The sequence below is a fragment of the Lagopus leucura genome, unplaced genomic scaffold (assembly GCF_019238085.1).
Source record: "Lagopus leucura isolate 7727_CA_CO unplaced genomic scaffold, USGS_WTPT01 Super-Scaffold_100015, whole genome shotgun sequence".
NCBI classification, from domain to species: domain Eukaryota; kingdom Metazoa; phylum Chordata; class Aves; order Galliformes; family Phasianidae; genus Lagopus; species Lagopus leucura.
Genome location: NW_024962269.1, coordinates 6,221,362 through 6,244,512, shown reverse-complemented (window position 1 = coordinate 6,244,512; position 23,151 = coordinate 6,221,362). Strand labels below are relative to the sequence as shown.

Genomic DNA, 23,151 nt, shown 5'->3' with positions numbered 1-23,151 from the left:
CTGGGGCAGGAGGAAGGATGTTGGCCCTTTCCCATAAGGGAGGGTCTGGGCTGGAGTGCAGCAACATCTCCACAGGAATAGGGGAAGCGCTTAGGAACTGCGGTTAAAATTCACGCTGAAAGCACATCTTGTGCAAAAGTACGCTTAAAAAATACAGCCTCAGCTTGTGACAGTAGAGTAGGAGCATTTTACACAAGAAAGCAGCACACAGGTGCTGAGACTCTGCAGTTCTTCTCTCCTTTGACTTGCAGCAGTGGTGCCAGCCCTGCTTGAAGAGGTTGCACATGCTGGCAATTGGAGGGTACAGCCAGACCACTGTGCTTATTAAGGAGGAGTAATCCCCTGTGCAGAGATTAAAGAAAGTGGAAATGCTCTGTAAGGATCATGCAGAGTTAAATCTACTGCTAGAAAACAATGATAACCCAAGGCATGGAGTTGGGTTCTTCCAGGATAAGAGGCAGAAGCCCTGCGGTATGAGAATGGTCAGAGCAGGGCTTTGAGAAGCACCCTGGGGTGGGGGGGTTTGTGCTGTGCTCACAGCCCTGCCCACCCCTGGAGGAAAGTAGGACAGTTCCGTGCATGGTCCTTGAGCTGTGACCTAGCAACTAAATTATCTTTTAAAACAAATCACAGAAAAAACTTATATTGTAAGCCAGGTAAAAGGATGACTGTTTAGCGCCATGGTGCTTGCCAAGGAAAATGGAACACCCTTGTTTAACAAAAAAGCAAGAAATGAGGACGCTAGCCATCTTTTAAGAGTACCTTTTCTCCTGTATGCGGTCTTTAATTAAAGGCATCATTTAAAGTGTATCTAACAATGACTTCAGCTAGAGGAGATGTTTACCCTTATGTAACAACCAGGACAGAGCATGTTGAACGCACTGTCATCACACGGGCTCTAATAGCACTGAACAGTTTGTTCTGATCAAGAGTTCTCAGTCACAGTCAGCCAATTCTGACAATTGTATTTAGTTTTAACTTAATAAGATTTGCTATATATAATCCCATACACGGCTATAAGAGGGCCCACGTTGCACTCAGAGGTGCTTCTGCAGCACAGAAGCTCTGTGGGGCCAGCAGCTCCTCACCCCCTGCTCTGCTCCTTCCTGCCGCAGGGTGCAGAGAATCGCAGCTGGGCTCCTGAGAAGCTGGAGCCACACTGTTGTTCAGGTTCCCTCTGGTTATTGGTGCAGGGGAAATAAGCCTCTGAACAGCACAGCCAGCACCGTTCTGCAAGCACTTCTGTCAGCCCTTGCACACAGTGACTGTCTTTTTGCTGGCGTTTGTCTATCACATCCTGACTGCAAAGCAGTCCTTCTATAGTGAACAACGATAATAACATTCCTCTCCTAATCTGTGCACTGTCCTACTGCAGCCAAATTTACTTTTAACCTTTATGTCACCCAGCCAGAATGTTATGTACAGTGAGAAGTGAGAAATGATGCTGGGTGCAGGACATGGACCTTGTGACTGGCCTGAATTCAGAGCCAAGCAATGCGATCACTTGTACAACCCTAACCTCCCATTATTCCCAGTGGAAGGGCGCTGGCACCTGTGGGCTCGAGGGCCTCTCAGGAAGCACTTGTGCACTGCCTTCAGGAATCGATTGCTTCTACACTTCTTGTCCAATGGAGGCACCAGCCAAGATCCTCCTGTACTGTGGCACGGCAGCTGTGCCTACCTCCCCATCTATCGTGTCCTTCACTCAAGCAGGGACAGGGGTGGCTTCGGTTGGTGTCAGCTGGAGGCAAGGACTGCCACTGAGAGTATGGCCTTATGGAGGAGACAAGGGAAGGGCTTCCTCCTTCTCCATTTTTTGCATTGGGGTTAATCTCCCCTTACTGTTAATGTTCTATGTTGATGTGTCACTAAACACATCAACATCACTGAATTGGTTGTTGGTGTGCTATTTTTTTCCCCCTAGTTTTGCAATTTGTTTCTTAGTCAGCGGAAGACTGTTTTGTTCTGCTCGACTTCCATATGACTTAAGCCTTTTTCCTCGTTTTCACAACTTCTGGTCCAGGCTTAGAGCATTCTGCCAGCAGTTGCTCGCAGCTGGACACAGCTCAGGACATGGAAGTCACCTCCTGCCCGCTCAGCCTGCTGCCCACTCAGAGATGAGGCCTGGTAAGATTCAGCCTTCCTCAGCGCATGAATTCCTCCGTGCTCCTCAGGCCGTGCCCCGGGTGCTGGGCAGCATGGAGGTCTCATGGCCTCCTTAATCCCCCCATGGCAGGTACAAGATAAGGACAAATCCCCACAGCACCTTTCCAAACAGGTATCCATACTACACATACTGCCAGGATCCATTGCCTGCATGGTGACCACCACTCTGTTTCCACTCACACCTCCAGGCTGGGGCTAATAGAAGTCAGCACAGACGTCTAGGCCCACACTGGTGGTGAAGGGACATTTTCCCATTCCTTTCCTTAGGGATGCCATTTGGAGAGTGCTATAACCACAAGGGTCAATACAGGGGAAGGTGTACAGGAGTGCAGTAGCAAAGGGACTAACACAAATGGAATGGTGTTACAAAGACAAAGGAAAGGTACTCACCCATCTCTGAAGATCTGTACTCATGAGAAAAATCCAAAAAAGAAGGAAATCCAACCAGAGATGCTTCCCCCATGGCAGTCAGCCATTAAATAGGGTCTGAGAGAGGTGCAGCCAGGATCCACCCCTGCTGGTCACACAGCTGAATTGCCTTCACCTGTGCTCCCAGGGCTGACTGAGTCCTTTCCACAGGTGCTCAATCAGTGGGTCAGGCCGTGACTCAATAGTTCCCATATTGAGAGGATTAGCAGCTAAATCCCCAGTGTTACAAGCTGCACAAAGACAACGTTTCCATCTAATGTTGCTCTTGAATTTTAGTGTTTTTCATCATTTAAAGCCACAGAACTGAATAACTGAATGACAGATTTATTGTGGCTTCTGTGTTTGTTTGGATATAGATTTAAACAGTACAGTTCTTAAAATAGCTGCATAGCTAGCAGAGACATTTTTAAAGCCATGATTAATAAAGCAGATGGGTTTGTTTTTTATTTTCTATTATGTCTGCCTCTCAGAATTCTTTCTGCTAATACTACAGAGTTTCTTAGCAAATATGGTATTGACACTTACTGAAAGATTGTTACTTCTATGTAGATAATTATCACACAGATACCTACATGATTCTTCATGTTTGTCGGGCCCCAAAATGCGACGGACTGTGACCATTTACATGGTGTGCTCCTTCACCTGCTCTCAGCACTGCCATCCCTCTTTTTCATCAGATGAAGGCCATAAAGTATTGCTTACAACCCATCAACCTGGCTCCATATCTATTGAACTGATGCGGCCACGGAGGCACGGCCAAGCAGCGGGATGAGGCGCAGGGCCTCAGGGGAGCGGTATTTCTCTTGTGCTGCTCCCAGGCTACTTTCAGAGCTGCAGTGCAAGCAACATGAAAACCACATCACGTATCTCTCAGCTGCCTGCCTTCAAACAGCCAGCAGCTGCTAGTGCCAGTATGCATTTGCTGCAGGTTGTTGTGTTCCCAGCTGTGGGGATGCTCCAGTGATGGCAATGGCACCAACTCAGCCTTGTGTATCCATTGCATTGGAACAGGCACTGCCCCGAATACTCCTCTGCTCCCCAGTGGGAAGTTTTGCCCCACCAGCAGCCACTGAAACCCCCTGACCCTTGGGCAGTCCATAAGCTACTTTCCCATTAGTGCTAGTTTTAAATATTTCTAGAAATCTCTCCCGGCACCACATTAATCCAATTTACAGCATCTGGCTCAAGCGAAGTATGACAAGAATTTGCTTAAGACACATGATCCGTGATGGGGAGCGAGGGGTCACACATCCCGTGGGAGACAGTGCCGCAGGGGAGACACTGCTACTGCTCACAGGGCGCGGGGTTCAGTGCCCTCCTGCCCACCCTCTGGGAGTGGGACCACGAGGAACCTGGGCAAAACGCGTGGTGCCCTGTGGAAGTGGGACAGCCATTGTCCCTGTGCCGTTCACCCACGGCTCACCCAAGAGTGAGCTCAGGGAAGGCCAACAGCTGCAGTCCGGTGGGTGTAACACCAAGCAGCACAGGGACATGTTCTGCTGTAGTCAAGGTGCTGTGGAGAGAGGAGAGAGGATCCCGAGCCCAGCTGCAGGTGGCACATTCAGGCTCTGGTTACAAAACGAATCTGAACGCCCCATGCACCGAATGCTCCCTCCCTCTGCTGAAACACTAAGCCAAAGGATTTATCAGGCTCTTATGTAACACGCTTTTAGGGTTTCCAGCAGAAATAGGTGTTCTAAATATAAATGATTTGCAGATAAAATAGGCTTATATAAACCACTTCTGCTTTATATAACCCCTTGCTGGTGCTGCAGCCGATGCTCACACCAGCTCAGGGCCAGCAGCAGCAGTGCCGGGGTGTGCTGGTGCCCAATGGGAGCCCCCACACAGACACAGCCATTGCTCCTTCAAGAGCAGAAGCCAACAGGAAGATGCAGACACCGGCTTGTGGAGGGGCTCCCTTAATCAGTCATTGCACCAAGGCCGACCGTCCGCTCTGTGGTTGCAGCAGCTGCTGAGCAGGGTGAAACATGGTGCAGACAGTTCCTCCAATGCAGCCACATCCATCCTTTAGGAAAGGGTAGCTCAGCTGTACACCAAGAACTAGCACGGCTTTGCACCCATCACTGCTGCACACTTCCCTGCACAGCCAGCTGCTCCAAGGGCTCTACTCACAAACCTCTGTTTCCCTAGCTTGGTTCAGCAACACGCCAGAAGCCACAGCAGTGGCCATTAGTAAGGGCAGCAACAATTAACTCTGAGATATGGCCTCCCTGGCACCAAGCAGCGGTTGCTATGTTACATCCTGAGCAGGAGGGATCCAGTCAGACCTCGGAGGGGAGCTCCGTGCCTCACACCAAGCATGTCTTGGGCAGAGGGACCGACTGCCAGGTGGTTTTGGCTGCTGGTCTGAGTACAACACATGCATATCATTGTGCATAAATACTGAGGGAAAGACATAGCTATGCATATCTATCTTCTTCATACAAGCACCTGCATTTTCATACATTTGAGAAATAAGGATGCACTTCCAAGCTGCAGCATATTTTTACAGCAGAGCAACGTGATTTATATCTCTGCCATTAACATTTTCATTCAAGTAACTGCTTATTTATTCCTATAGCAGATAAGCTGTTCTGACAATGTGGGAAGATGCTGTTTATGAGGCAGCCAGGGCTCTCAGCAGCCTGCATTATTTCTGGTGGGACTGTCAGTTCTCCAAGCATCAGTACTTCATTTCTAACACAGATCTGTTGGAAGACATTTAATCCATCCTGCTTTTGTCAGCCACAGGCAGCAAATTAGCCATGGAGAGGCTGTGTGTGACCTTCAGAAGTGACCACCATTCTATGCTCCGGAGCTGATGCCAGCAGCACACTGCTCCTGTGTGTGTTGGGGGACAGGGAGCCCCAGCGGGCAGCCCAGCTCCACAGGGAGAAGCCTGACCCTGACACAGGCAGCGCTGTGGGCACCGTGCTCCCACGGAGGCCACCTGTCCGGCTGCACACACACACGTTTTGCCTTTGTTGCGCCGTGCTTAGAGCCAGATGGGCAGCACACAGCTGGTGAGGGCAGGCTGGATTGAATGCCCGAAACTGCAAGTGGAAAAATTATTGCGCTGGCAGTAGTGAGGCGAGTTTGTGCCAGCACAAAGCCTGGGGGAAAGCGGCGACTGCTGAATGCTGCTGGCGGGTGTGCTACTGGAGCCGGGCTCGTAAAGGTGGGCAGCGGCATTTCCGAGGCAGACTGGTGTCTGCGGAGAGCAGGCAGCTGAACAGACAGGAGCCACCCCAGCTGCCTTTTTTGTAAGAGCGGTGACACGCATTTTTCTGCTAGAGTAACAGCACCAAGCACCACCACCTGTCTAACCTGCGCCTCCCCGGCAGCCCACACGCAGCGGGCCGGCTGCGAGAGAGCTGCGGGCGGCAGCGCAGCGCCTCCCGGCGGCGGCAGCGGTGCTGTGCGGTGTCGTGCGGCCGGGCGGGTGCGCTGCTGCTCCAGGCGGCCGCGGAGGGGAACGGCCTACGAGCGAGGGGACGGGGAACTGTTGCTCAGTACCTTCGGTTTTTGGCATTTGCACAGCACTTTCATGTTCTGAACTGCGGTCACTTGACCCTTGGGCAGCTGATAGCGCCGTGTGACGCGGGGGCTGTCGTGGCCGTGACTCAGTGCCTCGTGTCGGCCCCATCTGCTGACTGCCCACCCGCACCCCGAGAGCGGCCTTTCCCCGGCTGTGCGGTGACCCGACCCCAGAGCACAGTGCCCGCAGGTAGCACTGGCAGCACGCGGCTCTGCGGGGCTGTAATTCATCTCTGGGTGCAGCACTCCATCCCAAACCCCATCTGTGACATGAGATGGGCTCTGCCACAGCCTCAGCCATGCCCTCGCTGCAAAGCAGAGCGGTGGCACGCAGCCCGACACGAGGCACGCAGATGCTCGCTGCACTGCGGGCTCCACTGTAGCACATTTGCATAGGGAAAGGCCGTGTCAGCCCTCGGCAGGCAGCACGGTCCCGGCCTCAGCCCGCTGCCGGCTGCAGCGCTGACAGAACGCTTCTGCGGGCCGAGTGCAAGGGCTCTGGAAAAAATAAATAAATCTGAAAGTAGCAGACTCAAGCATCTCTGAGCCATGACTGTGTGCCACACGGTGCGCTCAGCTGACCGGACATGCTGGAGTCATCGCTCTGAGTGGATGAGGATGGGGCTGGTTTGTGCAATTCGTGATAAGAGCATTTTGCAAACATGATGAAAATGTGTGGTAAACCCCAGGCAAACTGCAGCAGCCTGTGCACACAACCTATGCAAAATGAGTGTGTCAGCATGGCTGGGCTGAGCTCTCCAACTCTGCTGTGCTGCTGCTCACAGTATGGCACAGACCCAAACAGGATCCAGGGCTGGGCACCACAAGGCCACCACTCACCTCATTGGGTCCCCAGCTACTGCTCCCTCTGTTTGCAGTCCACACTGCAATGACAAGCTGAGGAACGAGCCCGGAGCACACTTCCAAAGTCTTCATGGAGGCAGAAACCCGCTGCTCTGGACCCAAAACCCAGCTGCGGGGTGGGGGCAGCCAGAGTGCACACAGCCTCAGCAGGGTGGCACTGGCCATGGGGCTGGTGGCAGTGACAAATGTCCCCATGAGCTGTGCCTGCAGCACTGGGGCTGCTCCACACCATAACCAACAGCCTCCTGCTTCTGGCTCCAAGCTACAATGACAACTTTTGGAGCCCTGACTGGTGACGGGTGAATGCCCACCCAGCCACGGCTGCTCTCAAGGTTCACAAACAAACACTTTTGGACTTTTTTTTGCTGTTGTTATTATCTCCTTGAGAAGACTTTGAAGGCTTCAGATAAGATTACGGCCAGTTATGAAGGGAAGAAAGAGTTCACCTCACAGTATATTTTTGGACAAACAATCCAAGGCAAACAAGGTTTAGCAATCTCTCTGGTTTAGGATTCCAGTAACTCATCTTGATGCTGTAAAACTGACACAAAGGCAGGTTGGATCAGTGTCCGGGCAGGGTCCCACCTGCTCCAATCACCTGCTGGCTGAGGCCCCCAGGGGCCCTTTCTGCACCCTGCCCAAGACAAGTGCTGGATGGCTCTGACTCCTGCAAGAAGTCCCTCCTGCAGGGAGCTGCTATTTCAGGCCTCTCTCCTGACCCCGTGGCCATCACCACCCGCTGGCCGTGCACCTGGCGCCGCTGTGGCGCTGCCTGGCTGCAAGGAGGGGAAGGTAAAATTCCTGTGCCCACACAGTAGTGTCTTTTTATAGCCCAGGGATGAGGTTTTGTACTCTGCTCCTATTTTCCATGCAGACAGTAAACAGGAAAACCAGGCTGACCTGGCTGAGCGGCTCATTCGGGAGCACGGCATGGACACCTGCGTGGGATGTGCCCACCGGGCCTTGCTGAACCCACCTGTGTCCTGAGCTCTGGGTGCCGCTTGCTGGGCACCAGGACAGGTCCACAGCACCTTCAGGAGAGGACAACACTAAAAACAAATCAGTGAGTTGCCAGCAGAGCAGCAGTGGTATGCAGGGCACAGCATGGGGCTCAGTGACCTTCTGTCACAATCACAAGGCTCAGGCCAACAGGGTAAGCCTTCTCAAGTGCCTCATAGGAACGTTGCACAGCCACTGCCCAGATGCATCAGATGGAGCTGACTTGCCCCTGACAGCAGGACTGTGTGCGGGCTGAGGGCTGTTGGCACGCAGTGCTGGCTATTCGTTTGGCACCGCCTGAGGTCACATCAGGAGAGGCTCAAGAGGATTTGTACAGTAACTTTCAGGTTGGCTTGGTTTTGATCCATTTCCAAAATGGACAGAGAAAGTAAATGGCAAACAGAAATCAGATGCCAGAACACGAGTGTACTGCATACACATTTCTATTTGTGCAGTGCCAGGACATCCGTGAGAACCACGGCTGCAGCCCCTGTGCAGTAGAATACAACACAGTCCCTGTGCAGCAGAGCACACAGCCCTGTGCAAAAGGATACAGCCTCGATGCCCAGGCCTGCAGCTGGCAACCTGAGCACTGGTGTGACAAACCACCGGCCTCCCTGGGCCGCGGCAATGAGTGCCTTCAGCCATCAGCCTTCTGTCTGACCTTGCGTGTATCTCCACAGAGGGTGACAAATAAAAAGCATTGCAGATCAAAGCACTCAGCACCGAACTTGCCCCAGTGATAGCACCGCGCTGATTTACAGCTGCTGAGCTCACACAGGAGCTGCGCCGGCTGCTGAGGGCCTAGTGAGGTTACAAAGCGCTCATTGTCCCCAAGGAATTCAGGAAAGCAGGAGACGGCCACTGAGAGGATGTGCTTCAGCATGTGCTTATTTCCTTACAAACACCAGTTGCCTTCTCTCCCAGGAGCCACACTCAGAGCCACGTGCTCCTCCTGAGGCACGCACACACACTGCCACTCTGCAGCCCCTGCTCCCACCACCCTGCTCTGCTGCAAAAGAACATTGCCAGTGAGACCTGCTGGGGAAACACCTTCAGGAAGAGCAGCGTGAGCCCTGAATCCATGAGCCCCGCAGTCTGTGAGCCCTGCAATCCGTGAGCCCCGCAGGCAGCAGCATGGCCGGTTGTCATCACTACCAGCACCTCAGCATCTGGTGTCCTGCTCCAGTGTCTTAGGGAAACTCACACAGGGACACCGCCCCACTGCCCACATGCCACTCTCGACACCATTTTACTGGAAAGCTTCGCTGCCCTGAAATAGCTGTGGCACTGAAATAGCTGTGGCTGGGCTGTGGTAGGCGCTGACAGAGTGGGGCCTCACCCCGCTTCCTCCGCAGACGGCAGTTCTGTGAAATAACCCACGCCTGCAGCACGGCTGTCCCAGCCCCGTGTCCCACCAGCAGCAGAGGCTCACAGTGAGGACAGGCTGAGCCAGTTCCGAGCCATGCCGGCAGCAGCACAGCCCTGCGCTGCTGGGGCTCAGCCGCTGTCCTGACAGCCGCAGTGCCAGCACAGCCAGGGGTGCGTGGGGACCTCTGGTGCTCCGCAGCTATCATCCCACAGGCGCGCATCAGCTCACAGGAGAGACGTGCTAGCAAAATTCCCCAGAGATCATGTGGGGGATTTTATTGGAGGGTGATTTAATTGTTCAGCTGGGCTCACTGTAAACCTATAAACTCCACCTGTGTAGCTAATTGCATCGAGAGATCGTTATAAAAAATGTGACTCTGACATTTATAATCAAACACATTTAGTGCTGAAGGCTGGCACAGGCCCATCTGCGGTGCTGTGGGGCAGGATGAGCCCTGCCATCCCCTGGTGCCCTGCGATGGTCCCAGGATGGGGCTCTCCCACATCTTGTGAATGCAGTAGCAATGTTTTCTACTCAATTTAGAAGCAAAGGCAGCTACATATACAGCCAGACAGTTTGTGAGGCCATGAACAACCTAACATGACTGCATCAGACTCCTCCATCTTCGCACAGCTCCTTCTTATTTGCTGCATAGAGCAAGAGCAGAGCAGCCACTCCATTTCCCATCAGTCCTCCATCCTACCCCACTCCCCTCCCAACCTTGCACCCACTCCCTCACCTTGCACCCACTGCTGAGCCCATGAGTCAGCCTTGCTCCCCCCACACAGGGCATCACCAGCCCCACGTGCATTGCTGCTGCCAGCCATCATCTGGCAACTTCTGCCCTGCCTGAGCAGCCAGCAAAGCACCCAGTGCCCTGCTGAGATTAGAGTGACACCAAGTCGCCAAAAAAGAAGGCTTGGTATTTTTGTTTCACACTGCTTTTTAGTCTTTTCCTCTGCCTTTTAGAATTCCAGATGATGAGGAAAATAAATATTGGAAGATTATCCTTTGTATCTCATGATCAGATCACAAGCTAGCATGTGACTTGGGATGGAAAAACAAGTCTTTCCAGCAGATGTCAAAGGCAGCTAGTGCGTCGCAGACTGCTGTACCTTGGTGTTTGCTGCCAAAGTCAATTCCTTGTGCATCTCTGAGGTAAAGAGACTTCATGATTCATCAGGATCTTACTCTAATTAAAGCAAACTGCTCAGATGACTTTCATTTTAGCTTTGACTGTTTAGCAACCCTGAATGCAATATATATGCAACAATAAATAGCAGCCCTCAGCCACTGTTTTGTAAACAGGCTTGAGCATTGGAATGGCAAGGGCAGGTTTTGGAGTCTCCCTGTAAGTCACATGCTTGGATTGAGCAAAAAGCTTCTTGCAGCTTTGAGAAAAGGGATCGAGCAATTTGGAGCCCAGGTGTTGCAGAGAGCAAAGGTGTGCTGAGCAGGACCTGTGCCACAGAGGATCGATGCAGAGGAGCATTGCAATCACACGGCACAGACCTTGAGATGGGATGTCAGGTTTATGGAGAGGCTGAGCTTCCTCAGAGCTCTGAAACCCACAGAAGGTACAAGGAAAGGCAGCTGCCCCTTCAGCAGCTCTCTCCTCTCCTCTCCTCTCCTCTCCTCTCCTCTCCTCTCCTCTCCTCTCCTCTCCTCTCCTCTCCTCTCCTCTCCTCTCCTCTCCTCTCCTCTCCTCTCCTCTCCTCTCCCAGTGCTCAGGATGGGAAAAGCAGCAACTGTGGGCAAAACTCTGCTGGAGTCGCACAGCCTGATAAGCTGTGACATTGCATCCAAGCAGTCCTGCTGCAGCCGGCATCACATGATGGGTCAGCAGTTCATGGGAAGTGGTGGGCTGAATGCTTGAAAGAAAACACAACTTGCTTCAGCCAGCTCCCTCTCCACAGGAAACAAAAACTGGAGCTGAACTCCAGCAGTTTGGGTTTGACCAGACTTATCTCGTCTGAGGCCTGTGCCTGACCAAGCACCCAGCTCAGAAACCCTGCAGAGAAGGAACCCGGCCCAAGGCAGGATGATGGGGACGGAGAAAAAGCCCGTGCATGTCTGCCTGCAGCAGGGAAGAAGAGAGGACCATGTAGAGCACTCATCCTACAGCAGTCGAGGCAGCCCCGCTCTGCCCATTCCTGACAGGGCAGAAAACTGGCACATGGCCACATGGCGTCAGAGTGGTGCCCGGCCCCAGATGTGGGCATCCACGGGTGCAGGATGCAGCCCTGGGCATCCCCTGGGTGTGGGATGCAGCCCGGTACCAGTAGGAGCAGCAGCACTGCCCACGTTCCCATTCCACCAGGCTCATGCCCAGTGCAGCCATCTCCCCATGTTCCATGTGCATGGCAGCATAGAGTTTTTTCCTTTTTCTCCTTTGTCCCAGCATCACAGGCAATTGTGCCGCTATTTTTAAAGAGGCTTTTCTTTTCCCCTGCAGAGCAGACTGAATAGCTTTGCCTCCCATGCCCGGAAGTGCGCTGAGCTTGGACGTCTTGTCTCATTGTGATGGGAAAGGTTATCAAAAGTACAAAACAAAAGTGAAATTATCCGCTGACATTCCTGTGACTAAAATAGCCACACTGACGTTACAGCAGGGAACGGAAGTCCCAGGACACAGGCTGTCCCACAGCAGCCCAGCAGCCAGCTGACGCCAGGCTGCTGTGAGCTCACGTGCAGCAAGGAGCTCCTGCCTTGGAAGACAGGGGGCCATGCAGCGAGTAAGGGGCTGCCACAGCTCCCTGGGCAGCAAGGCAGAAGCTAACACTGAGCAGCTGCTGCTGGCCTCCTAACTGTGCGCAAACCTGGGGACAGCACGCTGCGGCTGTGGGATGCTTGGGTAGCCTTTGTGACAGCCTCAGAACTCCAAGTTTGAAGAAGAAAGCTTGTGCTCATGGGATGAAGAACGAGTCCCCTTCAGAGCACACCGACATCATCTCAGATGCGTCTCCCGTGAGGGAAGCGAGTACCAGAAGTGCTGAAGCAGAAAGCCAGGAATGTGAAAAACAGGGAAAAACTTTACTTCCCCTGAAGAGACAGTAAAACATTTACCCAAATTGTTCCAGGCCTTTTCAAAACAAGCAGAGCACTCCACCACCTGCCAAAACCCAGATTCTTTCAAAGGAGATAGAAGGCTCCTCTCCACTCAAGGCAGCACGGTGCCTGTGGCTGCCAGGAGCACTGTCCCTGTGCCCATGGGGAAAGCCCAGCCGCCAGCAACAGGCTCCAGTGAGGCTTTCCTGGCTTTGTTGACTGGTATGGCCTTATCGCTGTTAAAACACTGTGTTTCTGTGACTTCTTCCCCCTTCTTAAATGTCAACTTGAAGAGAAAAATTTGGGAAAGGTCACTTAGCAGAGAGACTGGAATAACTCCAGCCACTTGGATAAACACACATAGGGTCAGCTGCAATGAGAGGGGATTTTGAGCATGGTGTTTACCTGTGATGAACGCGTGCTGTGTTTCTGAAGGAGGGTGAGACTCTATGTACCTTGCATAAGGCAATCAATCTGCTTATCAACCACCCATCTGCTGCAGGACTCCTTAACCCTTCAGCACACCCCAGGCAAGAAGGCGCATTGCTCCACTGACATGGAGGGACACAGCCCTACAGTTGAGGGAACCCAGCCCTGGGGGGGCTGGTCCCCACACAGAACACAGCCACTACACTCTGCCACGAGCTCTCTAGGGCAGGAGCCAAGCTGCATGCGCACTGCGCTTGAGTCATGCCAGCAGCCTTCCCAGGCAGGTGGTGGGTTCTAGGAGAGCAGCAGGACCTCCACTACAGGCACAGACAGGGGCCTTGCACAGCCAAGCCCCATGACCTCCTCGAAAGAATTCATCTTTTTGTGGAATTCAGTCTCATAAAAAAAAAGAAAAAAAAGAGCGCAAGCAAGCGTTCCATAAGCTTGCAGCAATATTTTGACTGTAAATAATCTAGGGAGCAAGGTCACATTCCCAAACAGAAGCGTACCAGAGGAAGGGCGGCGCATGCTGCACGGGAGGCCAGCAGCCCGCATGCACCCAGTGTGGGGCCCAGGGAGCCCAGATGGGCTCTGGGGGATGGCAAGGATCCTCAGGGAGAAGAAGAAGGGGTGTGAAGGCAAGATGTGGAATGGTTTCATCTCTCCTTTGGCAGCAAGCTGCTGCCCTGCTCTGCTCTCAAGTGCTCCAGTCTGCCACGCAGCCTTGGATATTGCTAAAGCAGCCCAGGGAGGGCAGAAGAAGCAATGTATAGCTGTCAGTGAGGCAGGTGTTGTCTTACCCTGAGTCTCACTAAGAGCAATACACAGACCCTAGAAGAGTGCTTTTTCTTCCTATACAGACTCAGGCTAGGTTTGCTTTATGAGAAACCGACTTTATTTCTGAAGGCTGGTGAAGGGTAACGTTGCCATGGCAGAAAGCTGCACGCATGAAGAGCAGCAAGAGCACACTGAGGGCACTGCGCTGCTTCACACCTCCACACCACAGAGTAAGCAGTCAGCCCCTGCCTACAGCAGCTGCAGCCATGCACAGAGAGGTGCTCATGCTGAGAGGGTGAGCAGGGCTGCTGCATGCATGTGTTCTCTAGGGCATGCACAGGGGAGGGAAAAAATATATATCAGACCCTGCTCTTACGTTACAGACTCTTCAAATGCTGGAGTGCTCAGCAGTTTCTGTGGAGTTTTGGGATGGAAACCACTCACTGACACAGCAGGGCCATGTTCCACCACAGAGGCAGTGACCATGCACAGCCCTGCTGTCCTGCACATGGGTCTGGGCTGCCCCTGCTCCTATCACCGCCACTTTATCATGTTATCTACATGAGAGCAGTGGATTTCCTTCTTGCTCGTGCCATGCAGTCACTAGAAAGCCCTGCAACCACCACCCATCCAGCACTGCTCCGCTGCAACATCCCTTCACAGCCATGTTCCCAGGAGCACACAGGGCACACTGCTTGTCCCCAGCACCATCACAGCTGTGAGCACAGCATCTGAGGATGAAGAGGGGACAAGCTACCCAAAAACCAGCAGCAGTGACCCTTGCAAGCTGCTCTGCCAGCTGAGATGGCAGTTTGGGACAGGGAGCTGGGGACAAAGCAGGTGGAGCACACAGCCCTGGCTGAACACTGCACCTGCACGCAGCTCCAAGCCAGCAGGAACAAGGGGTGCCCAGCAGCCAGGTGGCAGCAGCCCAGCCAGTAGTCCCAGAAGGAACCTTGCTGGCAGCTCCTGGCTGGCTTCTGGGGCAACAGGAGTGAGCAGCTCCCTTCATCACAGAGCCAGTTCCGCCTGTATTCCGTGAGCATCAAATGGGCTCAAAAAGCTTCAAAATTAACATTTACAAATTAAAGTAGTCTGGGATTCTTTCAAAGATACTAACAGCCACTAGTAAGAAACCAACCAGCTTGGTAGTGCACTGAAGACTTTCTGGATGGCACTCAGAAGAAGCCCAGCACTTCTGTGCTTTCAGTACTATGCACTGCAGACTAGAAGCACTAGCATGAGCTCAAGGCTTTGGCATCACACTGCAGCACCACAGCTCTCCAGCTACCATGCCTGCTGCTCCCAGAGCTGCAATGCAGCACTGCACTCCCACGAAACTCAAGCAAACTGGGCCATCACTCCCCAGCATTGCTGCTTTCTGAAAGCCACAATTTAAAAAACGGATGGTATCAAGAAAGCAGTAAACAGGGTGTGGAGTTCCTGCTGCTACTCGCTATATGCTGATCTGTTCAGAAACAAACAAAAGAGCATGTTCAGTTAAACACAGGAACTCCCTCAACTGAACCATTGTCATAGGTCAGAATCATTGAAAGGATTAAATCCAGAGGACAGCAAAAACTTCCTGCAGTGCACACAGTGGCTCTCTGAGGACATGCTGTTCTCACTTGCTGTGTTGTGGTGTCTCTTTCTAGAGGAGATCTGGATTTCAATCTCCCCAGTAGTCAGCACAATCCCTTGCTTGAACTACAACTGCCATTTCTGTAGGCGTAATTCTCAACTAACAGATGTATAGTGCTCGGACATAAAATAGGTGAATGTTCTGAAACCACAAGACTGCCCATTTTCTAGTATCAGTTACACAACACTATGCTAGGAACTTACCGCAGGCTGCATAGAAACAAGTGACCTATTTGAACTGGAGCCCTATTTGAGAAGGGAAAGTCAGATCCTGCCCTCCTCATCTCGTTTGAATAAAGTAAACAGGCCGAGCCCAGGTGGAGAAACACTGCAGCAAAACCATCTTGTGAGCTCAGCACAGAGCTGATTTCCTGACTTCTCACACTTGACTTCAAGTAAATCAGGAAGTTTGTGCAACTCTGTTCTCACTTCAGGGCTTCACAATCCTTACGAGAAGCATGAGGGCAGAACTGTTTAAGTTGTTCCAGTAGCAGCAGCATTCATGAAGGAGGTGCACCATGACTGTCTGAACCTGAAGGAGGTTACATCCCAGCCATGCTTACTTCCCCACCACACATCTCCTGGTGGCCAGGAATAGCGGACTGGAGGCTCCTAAAGGGTGCAGTCAGAGAAACAGAAGTGAAACCCAGAGGTCTGCTTTCAGAATCCACACTGAATGGGCATGAGAACTTGAGAGATTACATGAATAAATGCCACATGCTTGATCTCACTTCCTTCCAGAGGCTCAGCCACCCCATGACACATCCAGCAGGGCTACCTCCAGGCTGGGAGCACCATCCTGCAGGACCGCATTGTATCCCCATCAGCTCCTGCAGGCAGAGATGGAAACAGACTCAGCACCTTCAGCAGGACACAAGAGATCAAATTCTTTGCATTACCACAGCAAAGTTGCTTAAAAACTGATACACAACACCATCAGGGGATTCATGTTTTCTTGAACTCACAACAGAATCTCATTTTTTTCCCCAAGTAGAAAAAGGAAGCACTGGCTATTTAAATGCCTCGGGAAGCCCAATCAATAGATTTCTCTTTCTGTTAATGAGAAGGCAGCTGGGCTCCTTCAGCAGCACTGCAGCCTTTGCCAACACTTGCAATGAATGCCCCTTCACAAGGAAATGGTGCTGAGCAGGTGTGGTGCCAGCAGATAACGCCAACCGCTCCAGGAAGACCGTTGTGAATGCCAGTGTGGGCTGGGATTGCTGCCCTCCAGCCTCCCAGTCCGGCACAAAGTTCCCAACATAGCAGAACACAAAGTGCTCAGACCTGGTACTGACAACCAAGCAACGAGCACACAGCTTCAGGCCAAAAATACCAGCAAACCAAAGGAATGAGTGCAAAGATGGAGGGCAAGCAAGGCTGAGTGAGCAGCAACATGGGACAGCAGGGGTCAAAAGGGACTCCTGACCTCCCAGGAGAGCAGCTCTGAGGCCTCACTGAAACCCATAACAATTAGTGCGCTAATTGCCACACAGTACCAGAGGCCTGTCACCTCTGGCACCTGCCTGGAAAGTACACAAACGTTGGAGATCTGAGAGCTGTAATCAGGATTAGACACACTGCCTTGCTCAGCCACCACCTAGTTTCCTTCTGTATTTGAAGAAAGGAACAACCGAGTCCAGCTTCCCTTTTCTGAGGCAGGAAAAGGGACGAGAAGCAGTTCTCAATTGAAACACAGTACTTCATTGAGACAAAGTCAGACTGAAACTGAAAAAACAATGAGAAGGATGAATTAGCCTGAATGACCCTGAGGTCAATGGCACTCCTACAGCGCAGGCCATGGTGCTCCATCCCACAGCAGCCCTGGGAGCTGTGGCTGCCCTGGGTCAGTCCCTCTGCCCCATAGTGCTCACCATGCCCACACGGGAGTCAGGAACCAGCAGGCACAGGCACAGGCCCAAATTCACTGGGGCACTGGAACAGGCACAGCCACGCGTGACCCCTCCTAACCCCCTCCCAATCTTTCTAAACCACCCTAGTTTCTTCTAGCTCCCAAGAGAGCTACCCCTAGTTTCTCCTGTGCCAAAGAAGAGCGGCAAATGCTTTTCAAGCTGTACCTTTTGCACCACAGGCTGACAGGACTTTATTCAAGGACACTTCCAGATTGTTTTCTTTTTCTCCCAAGCACGCTGTGAAACGACAGCATTATATCCTCTGTGGCATTGCTTTGTGTGATCTGCCAGATCAGGTTACACTGGAAATCAAGATACAGGTATTTTCATCTTTGCTCTGCTTGATACTGGAAGGACAATGAGACCCACAGCAGGACGTGCACTATGTGACCTCTGCTCAGAGCACTTCTTGCCCTGCTGCTTGCTTTGCTCTTCCATGCACATCCCCCTAAGCACTCTGTTTTGGAAACTACCTCTGCTTCCCAGCATTAGTCAGCTTACACCCACTGCAGCGAGTTTCGAGCAGCTCCTTGCTGCCAGAGATGGAGGAAGGCACCCAGGGGCAACAAGCTCTGCTGGAGCAAGCTAGACTGCCTGCGTGGGACCATGAGGAGGCACACAGCATGCCGCAGGGTCTTAATCCTTTTGCTGAGGAGCCAAACCAGGGTTTAGAGAACTGGAAGTCAGAGAACAAGCAGACATTTGTTCAGAGCAAGCAGTGTGAGGGGGAGTACTGCGAGTTTCTTCCCGCCTCCATGGGACTTACCGTCTCTCAATGTTCCTTTTTGTTGTTCTCCCTGCATTTGTGTTCGCTCAGCACAATGGGGCTCTATGTAACTGGACCGCAGCGCAGGCGGCTGCAGCCCACAGCCCTGCTCGGCCCATCAACCAGGGAAAGGAACAGTGATGCCACAGGCCACGCTGATCCTGCTGCCAGGCTGGTGTGCCCAGGTCTGTCACCCTGAGCAGCATGGCCACCTGGAAGGTCTGCAGAGTCGCTCTTTGGATGGCCACAGAGCAGGCCCAGCAGCAACAGCACCTTGCAGCATGCACCAGACCACCAAAGCCAAAGAAAGAGGCAGCTCTGAGAACTGGCTGTGTCAAAGGAGTGTGAAATGGCTTTAAAGAAAGCTTGCAGTTGCTCAGGTATTACTAATCTGAGAAGGGCTGAATGCAGTCAGCTATTGCTCAGTCATTATCACACCAAGCAGAAACTCATTCCAGTAGAGGAAAAAAAAAAAAAAAAAGCAAACGTGAAAGCAGCAACTCAGTCGAGAACAAGTTACCCTGTACAAGTAGGAGCAGCTCCCGGGTGAGCCTCTCAGTACTTAGCTATGTTAACCAACTTGGGAAAGTTTCAGCTAGAGAAGCCACAGGCTTACTTCCACTTGCAGCAGTGAAGCCGCCTTTCGGGCTGTTTCATCTCTGGGGGCAGTCCTGCCCCTACAGCTCTGAGCTCAGCACCCCTCTGCAATGGTCACCCTGCTCTGTGCCACACAGCTCCCCTGGGTCAGGTCAGCACATTGAGGAGGTGGATGCAAACTGATCCACCCAAGTGAATTTTAAAAAGTTAGGGTTTTTTTTTTGAAAATAAAAATACTTAACATTTATTCACCATTTTAAGTCACCATAGTAAAATTGTACACGCTGTAAGTAACCCAGGAACGTTATTAAAAGCTACCAAAACAGAAGGCAATTTGTACAACCATGGAAAGAAATACACAGCATGTTGGAAATAGAGTGAAACATTTCTCAAACAAGACAATGCCTGATACACATTAGAGTGAGAAGAACCAGCATTAAAAAATGAAGTTTCAAACAAAAATAAAGATGTCATGGCTACAAGTATTATACAGTGATAAATACTTCAAAAATATATTATGATATATGGAAATTCTCATTTTGTAAGGGAAATCCAGAGAAATTCCAGCCTCCACTGGATTTCACTATACCAATTAAGGTTTAATATTAAAATTCCTTTCAGTAAGAACTGGAACTGCAGCCATTACTGTCCTGTATCAACACTTATACTCTTGTAGTGTCATGAAATCAGCCTTACATTACATCAAGCCATAATGCCTCACATCACAGGTACTAACTGCTCTAAATCAACCAACAAGTTGCCTTTCAGTAACAAGTGCTGGGCACTGCATGTGAGCCACAGACCGTGTTCTATCAGTCGGTGTGAGGCCACATTACAGTATGAACAGCAGGCGAGGTCTGGGACTGCCTCCACGTAAATGCCTTGAACAGGGGTTTAGTTACAAGTCCACCACAGCTTTCTCCTAGCATGACATTGAGCACTCAGAAGTTACAGTACACGAACCATGGTTAATGTTTAGGTCAAACGTTCAAAATAAAGTCCAGAGGATGTTTGGGGCGACACATTGTGAACACGCACAAATGGTGGTCTGGTGCACGTTTGTGCTGTTACTGGGTAGCGAGTGAAGCGGTCTATAGCCAAGGGTTTGGTGAGCGAGTTTTCCGAGCCAGTTTAAAAATATAAACTTCTTCTTAGAGGATCTGTTCTATAGAAAATAGAATGCAATCTGGTAAAACAGTTCTGAGAGTACTTTCCCATTGCAAGATCCATCCATCAGCCTACCGCACCACCAAGAGAAAAGCTAATCCTGCTATTCCAAACCCTGCTGCTGCCATGATAGCATTGCTTAAGGTACTGTTCTGGTCAGCTGGTTGGGAGCCATGTCTGCCGAAGAAGCGACAGAAGCCGTCCTAGAAAAGCAAGAGAAAGGACATTGAGTTGGTTGGCTTAGCAATCGGTCATTTTTCTTTTAAACACGTCTGAGTACAGTTGGGTTCAAATCCCAGCACAGCACCTGTAACCACAGAAATCCCATCACGAAAGTCTAAGCCCTATTGTCTTCAGCACACAAAACACTTTGTGCGAGCTCGCACAGGAGAAAACTGGAAGCAGTCGCTCTGTGGGTTTGCGTGCCTTGCTCAACAGACAATTGCAAACGTCCTATTGAGGCATTCGGCATGTCACTACATTATTTTCACCCCTTTAAGCAAGGTTTTGATCACAGTTGCCAGCATTGTTCCCCCCATTCACGATTCAGAAAGTATTTGAAACACAGGATATGGAAATTTCCACTTGAAAGCCTGGAGTTGGTCCCATCCTGGTCGATGCACGACTCTGATTACATATTCTCTTGGAAGGGCCAAGTGGATGCTGCTCAGCACTGACCTATGACAGAGCAGAGCTGGCAGCTGCTCTACCAGATCTTTATTCGTGATAATCAGAAGTGGCAGTCATACAAGTCCAGATGGTCGTGTTTGAACTCCGCTCAGCAGATGTCTATGTAAACAAGTTATACTCTTGATTTCTTCCGGAACTTTGTTCTTTACACTTTAATTTCTGCCAACAGGCAACGCGATTTTGCTAAATGACAGTTTGCATTGTAGCCACCACCATATTGCCCCCTGCATCCAGATGGAGCACTGGGAAACCAACTTCCTTTTTAGATGTTCTCCTTTCCTCTGGAAAAGTCAACACAGACAGGGGTTCATCCCCCCACTCCCTTCTGACTTTTGTGCTTCTCTGCACTGGCATCAATTCTGCTAGTTTGGAAGACGGGGAACTTAAAGTTCTGCAAGACACGTGACATTATCTTTGGGAATACAGGCAGAGCTGCTCTGATGTCTTCAGCACTGCACTTTGAACACGGATCTCGTGGCAGAGAAGCGACAGCAGCTGCAGCTCTCCATTGCCATCAGCTCTACACCGCCACGTGCATTAATGCCGTCGCCCACACTGCCACGAGACCGCAACCCGACCAGTTCTGGAACGCGAGCAGCGCACCTGACGGCCTGCGACTTCGCTCCCAAGCGCATTCAGGGCTACACAACCGTACCGCACGTCTGGAGCGGACCCACATCAGCCGTTCTCCGGGCCGCCCGCCCGGGGACGCGGCAAGCCGCGCCCCCGAGCCGAGCAGCACCGCTCCGGCGCCTTCCGAGCACGACTGTAAGCCCGGCACGGGGCACCGACGGCCAGCCTAAGGACCCTTCGGACGCGCCGTCCCGCACCCCGGCACAGCCATCCCCGCGGGCAGGCAGGAGGGCGCGCCCCGCGGCACGGCGCTCGCAGCGCAGCCAGCCGCCCGGACCCCGCCGCGCACCGCCGGCTCCCGGCCCCCACCCGTGCCGCTCCCCGGCCCGCGGGCACCGCTCGGCGCCGGCAGCCCCGCCCGAGCCGCGCCCGCCCCCGCCCCCGGCCCGGCCCCGCTCACCCATCCGCCGTGCTCCCGCAGCCACTCGCCCTGCTCCTCGGCCAGGTACACGGCCAGCGCGGCGGCCAAGCGGCTCGGCCCTTCCTCGCAGCCGCTCTCGGCCAGCGCCGCCGCCAGCGTGCCGGCGAACACCACGAGAGCCAGCAGCCGGCCCCAGTTGAGGCCGCCGTCGGCCTCCAGCTGCGCCGCCACTCTCCGCAGCAGCGCCGCCGCCTCCCGCGGCTCGGCCCGCGCCAGCGGCGCGCAGGAGCGGAAGAAGGGCCGCTCTCGGCGCTCCAGCTCGGCCGCCGCCCGCCGCAGCTCGGCCGCCGTGGCGCTGGGAGGCAGCGCGGCGCCGCCGGCGCGGTGCTGGAAGTAATCCTCCAGCAGCAGCGCCGTCTCCTCCTTCAGAGAGCCCGGCATGGCGGCAGCCCGGGGCGGCTGCGGGCCCGCAGCAGCTGCCGCCGACTAAGAGGCGGGGCGGCCCCTCCGCCCCCGCCGCCGCCCGCGTGGCCCGGCCCGGCCCGGCCCTCTCCCGCCGCCCCGCCCCGCCCCGCCCTCCCTCAGCCCGGCGGTGCCGCGCGGCGCCTTTGTCGCGAGGCGATGCACGCGGTGCCGGCCGTGGGGCGGCTTCACGCTTTCCCCGGCGGCGTCCCCGGCCTGCTGGTCGCGCCCGAGGGGCTCCAGGCTGCGGGGCCGTGGAACGGGCGCGGTTTGTGTCCGTCGAAGAGATGCAGCCGGATTGCGGCAGGCAAACGGACGGCGCTTGGGACGTGGGACTGGGACGCTTCCCTACAGCTGATGAAAGGGCAGAGAACAAAAGCAGCCCGAGGTGTTGCTGCTCAGTAACAGTTCTCAAGGCCCTGAGTGCCCGTGCGGGACGGCTGCACTGCCCCACAGCTCTGCAACGCTACGGATGAGTTGTGCGTTCTCACGCAGCCATCCCTGCTGAGCCCCGTTAGTGAAACTAAAAATAGAGCTGGACTCAATCCTGTTGTAGTTTCTCAGATCGCTATCGAGAGCGGCCCGATCTCAGAGCCACCACTAAGGCAAACTCTTGCTTTTACATCCCCATATTTGGTGCTTTTTGTTTTGCTTTCAACCGGGGAAATATGGTCGGTGTTTATGTGCTGGAGCTGCGGCTGGAAGGCAGCACAGCTTTTGCTTTTTTTAAAAAAAAAAAAGGCAGGGCTTTTTGCTTTTTAAACTCGGGTTTTCCCTACGATTGTTAATCCTGGAGCAGGAATTTCCTATTGCATTCCTCAGGGCAGGGGACCAGAGGGAGAGGCTGCCATCGGTCGGCAATTTCCTCTTCCACCCTTCCTGTTTATACGGCGTTTGTTCAGCAAGAGGAGGCCGCCTGACAGTGACTGCCGCTCCCTGGCACTCGCACTTGGAGGCAGTGGCCCTCAAATATGAGACCCCGGGCCTTCTCCATGCAGGGACAGCCGTGCAAGACCCGGTGCCTGCTGTGAGTGGCAGTGTGTGGGCACTGGTGTCATTGGGATAGGCTGGTTCAGCACTTCCCCAGCTCTTCCAAGGAAAGGAAATGAAACAATGTGCCTAAATTGAGATGCTTTTTTTTTGAGCACTTTCACAAGCAGCCTGCACACTGACTGCAAAACCTACATGGAAGGTAGGGGCAGCTGAGTCCCAGCACGACTCTGCTCCGCTGCCAAAGCAGAGAGCTTCGCTGCTGCATCTCAGCACAGTCTGCACGCAGGATTTACCCCAGCAGTGACAG

At 53.0% G+C, this 23,151-nt stretch overlaps 1 protein-coding gene across 1 annotated transcript; it reads right to left on the bottom strand.

Moving 5' to 3' along the window:
- Positions 1–18,751: 18,751 nt before the first annotated feature.
- BCL2L10 (BCL2 like 10) lies at positions 18,752–21,864 on the bottom strand. Its single transcript, XM_042876132.1, has 2 exons — positions 21,429–21,864; positions 18,752–19,908 (listed from the first exon to the last, which is right to left on the bottom strand). The coding sequence occupies exons 1-2, from the start codon at positions 21,828–21,830 to the stop codon at positions 19,777–19,779; spliced, it is 534 nt and encodes a 177-aa protein (XP_042732066.1). The 5' UTR covers positions 21,831–21,864; the 3' UTR covers positions 18,752–19,776.
- Between the last annotated feature and the right edge of the window lie 1,287 nt (positions 21,865–23,151).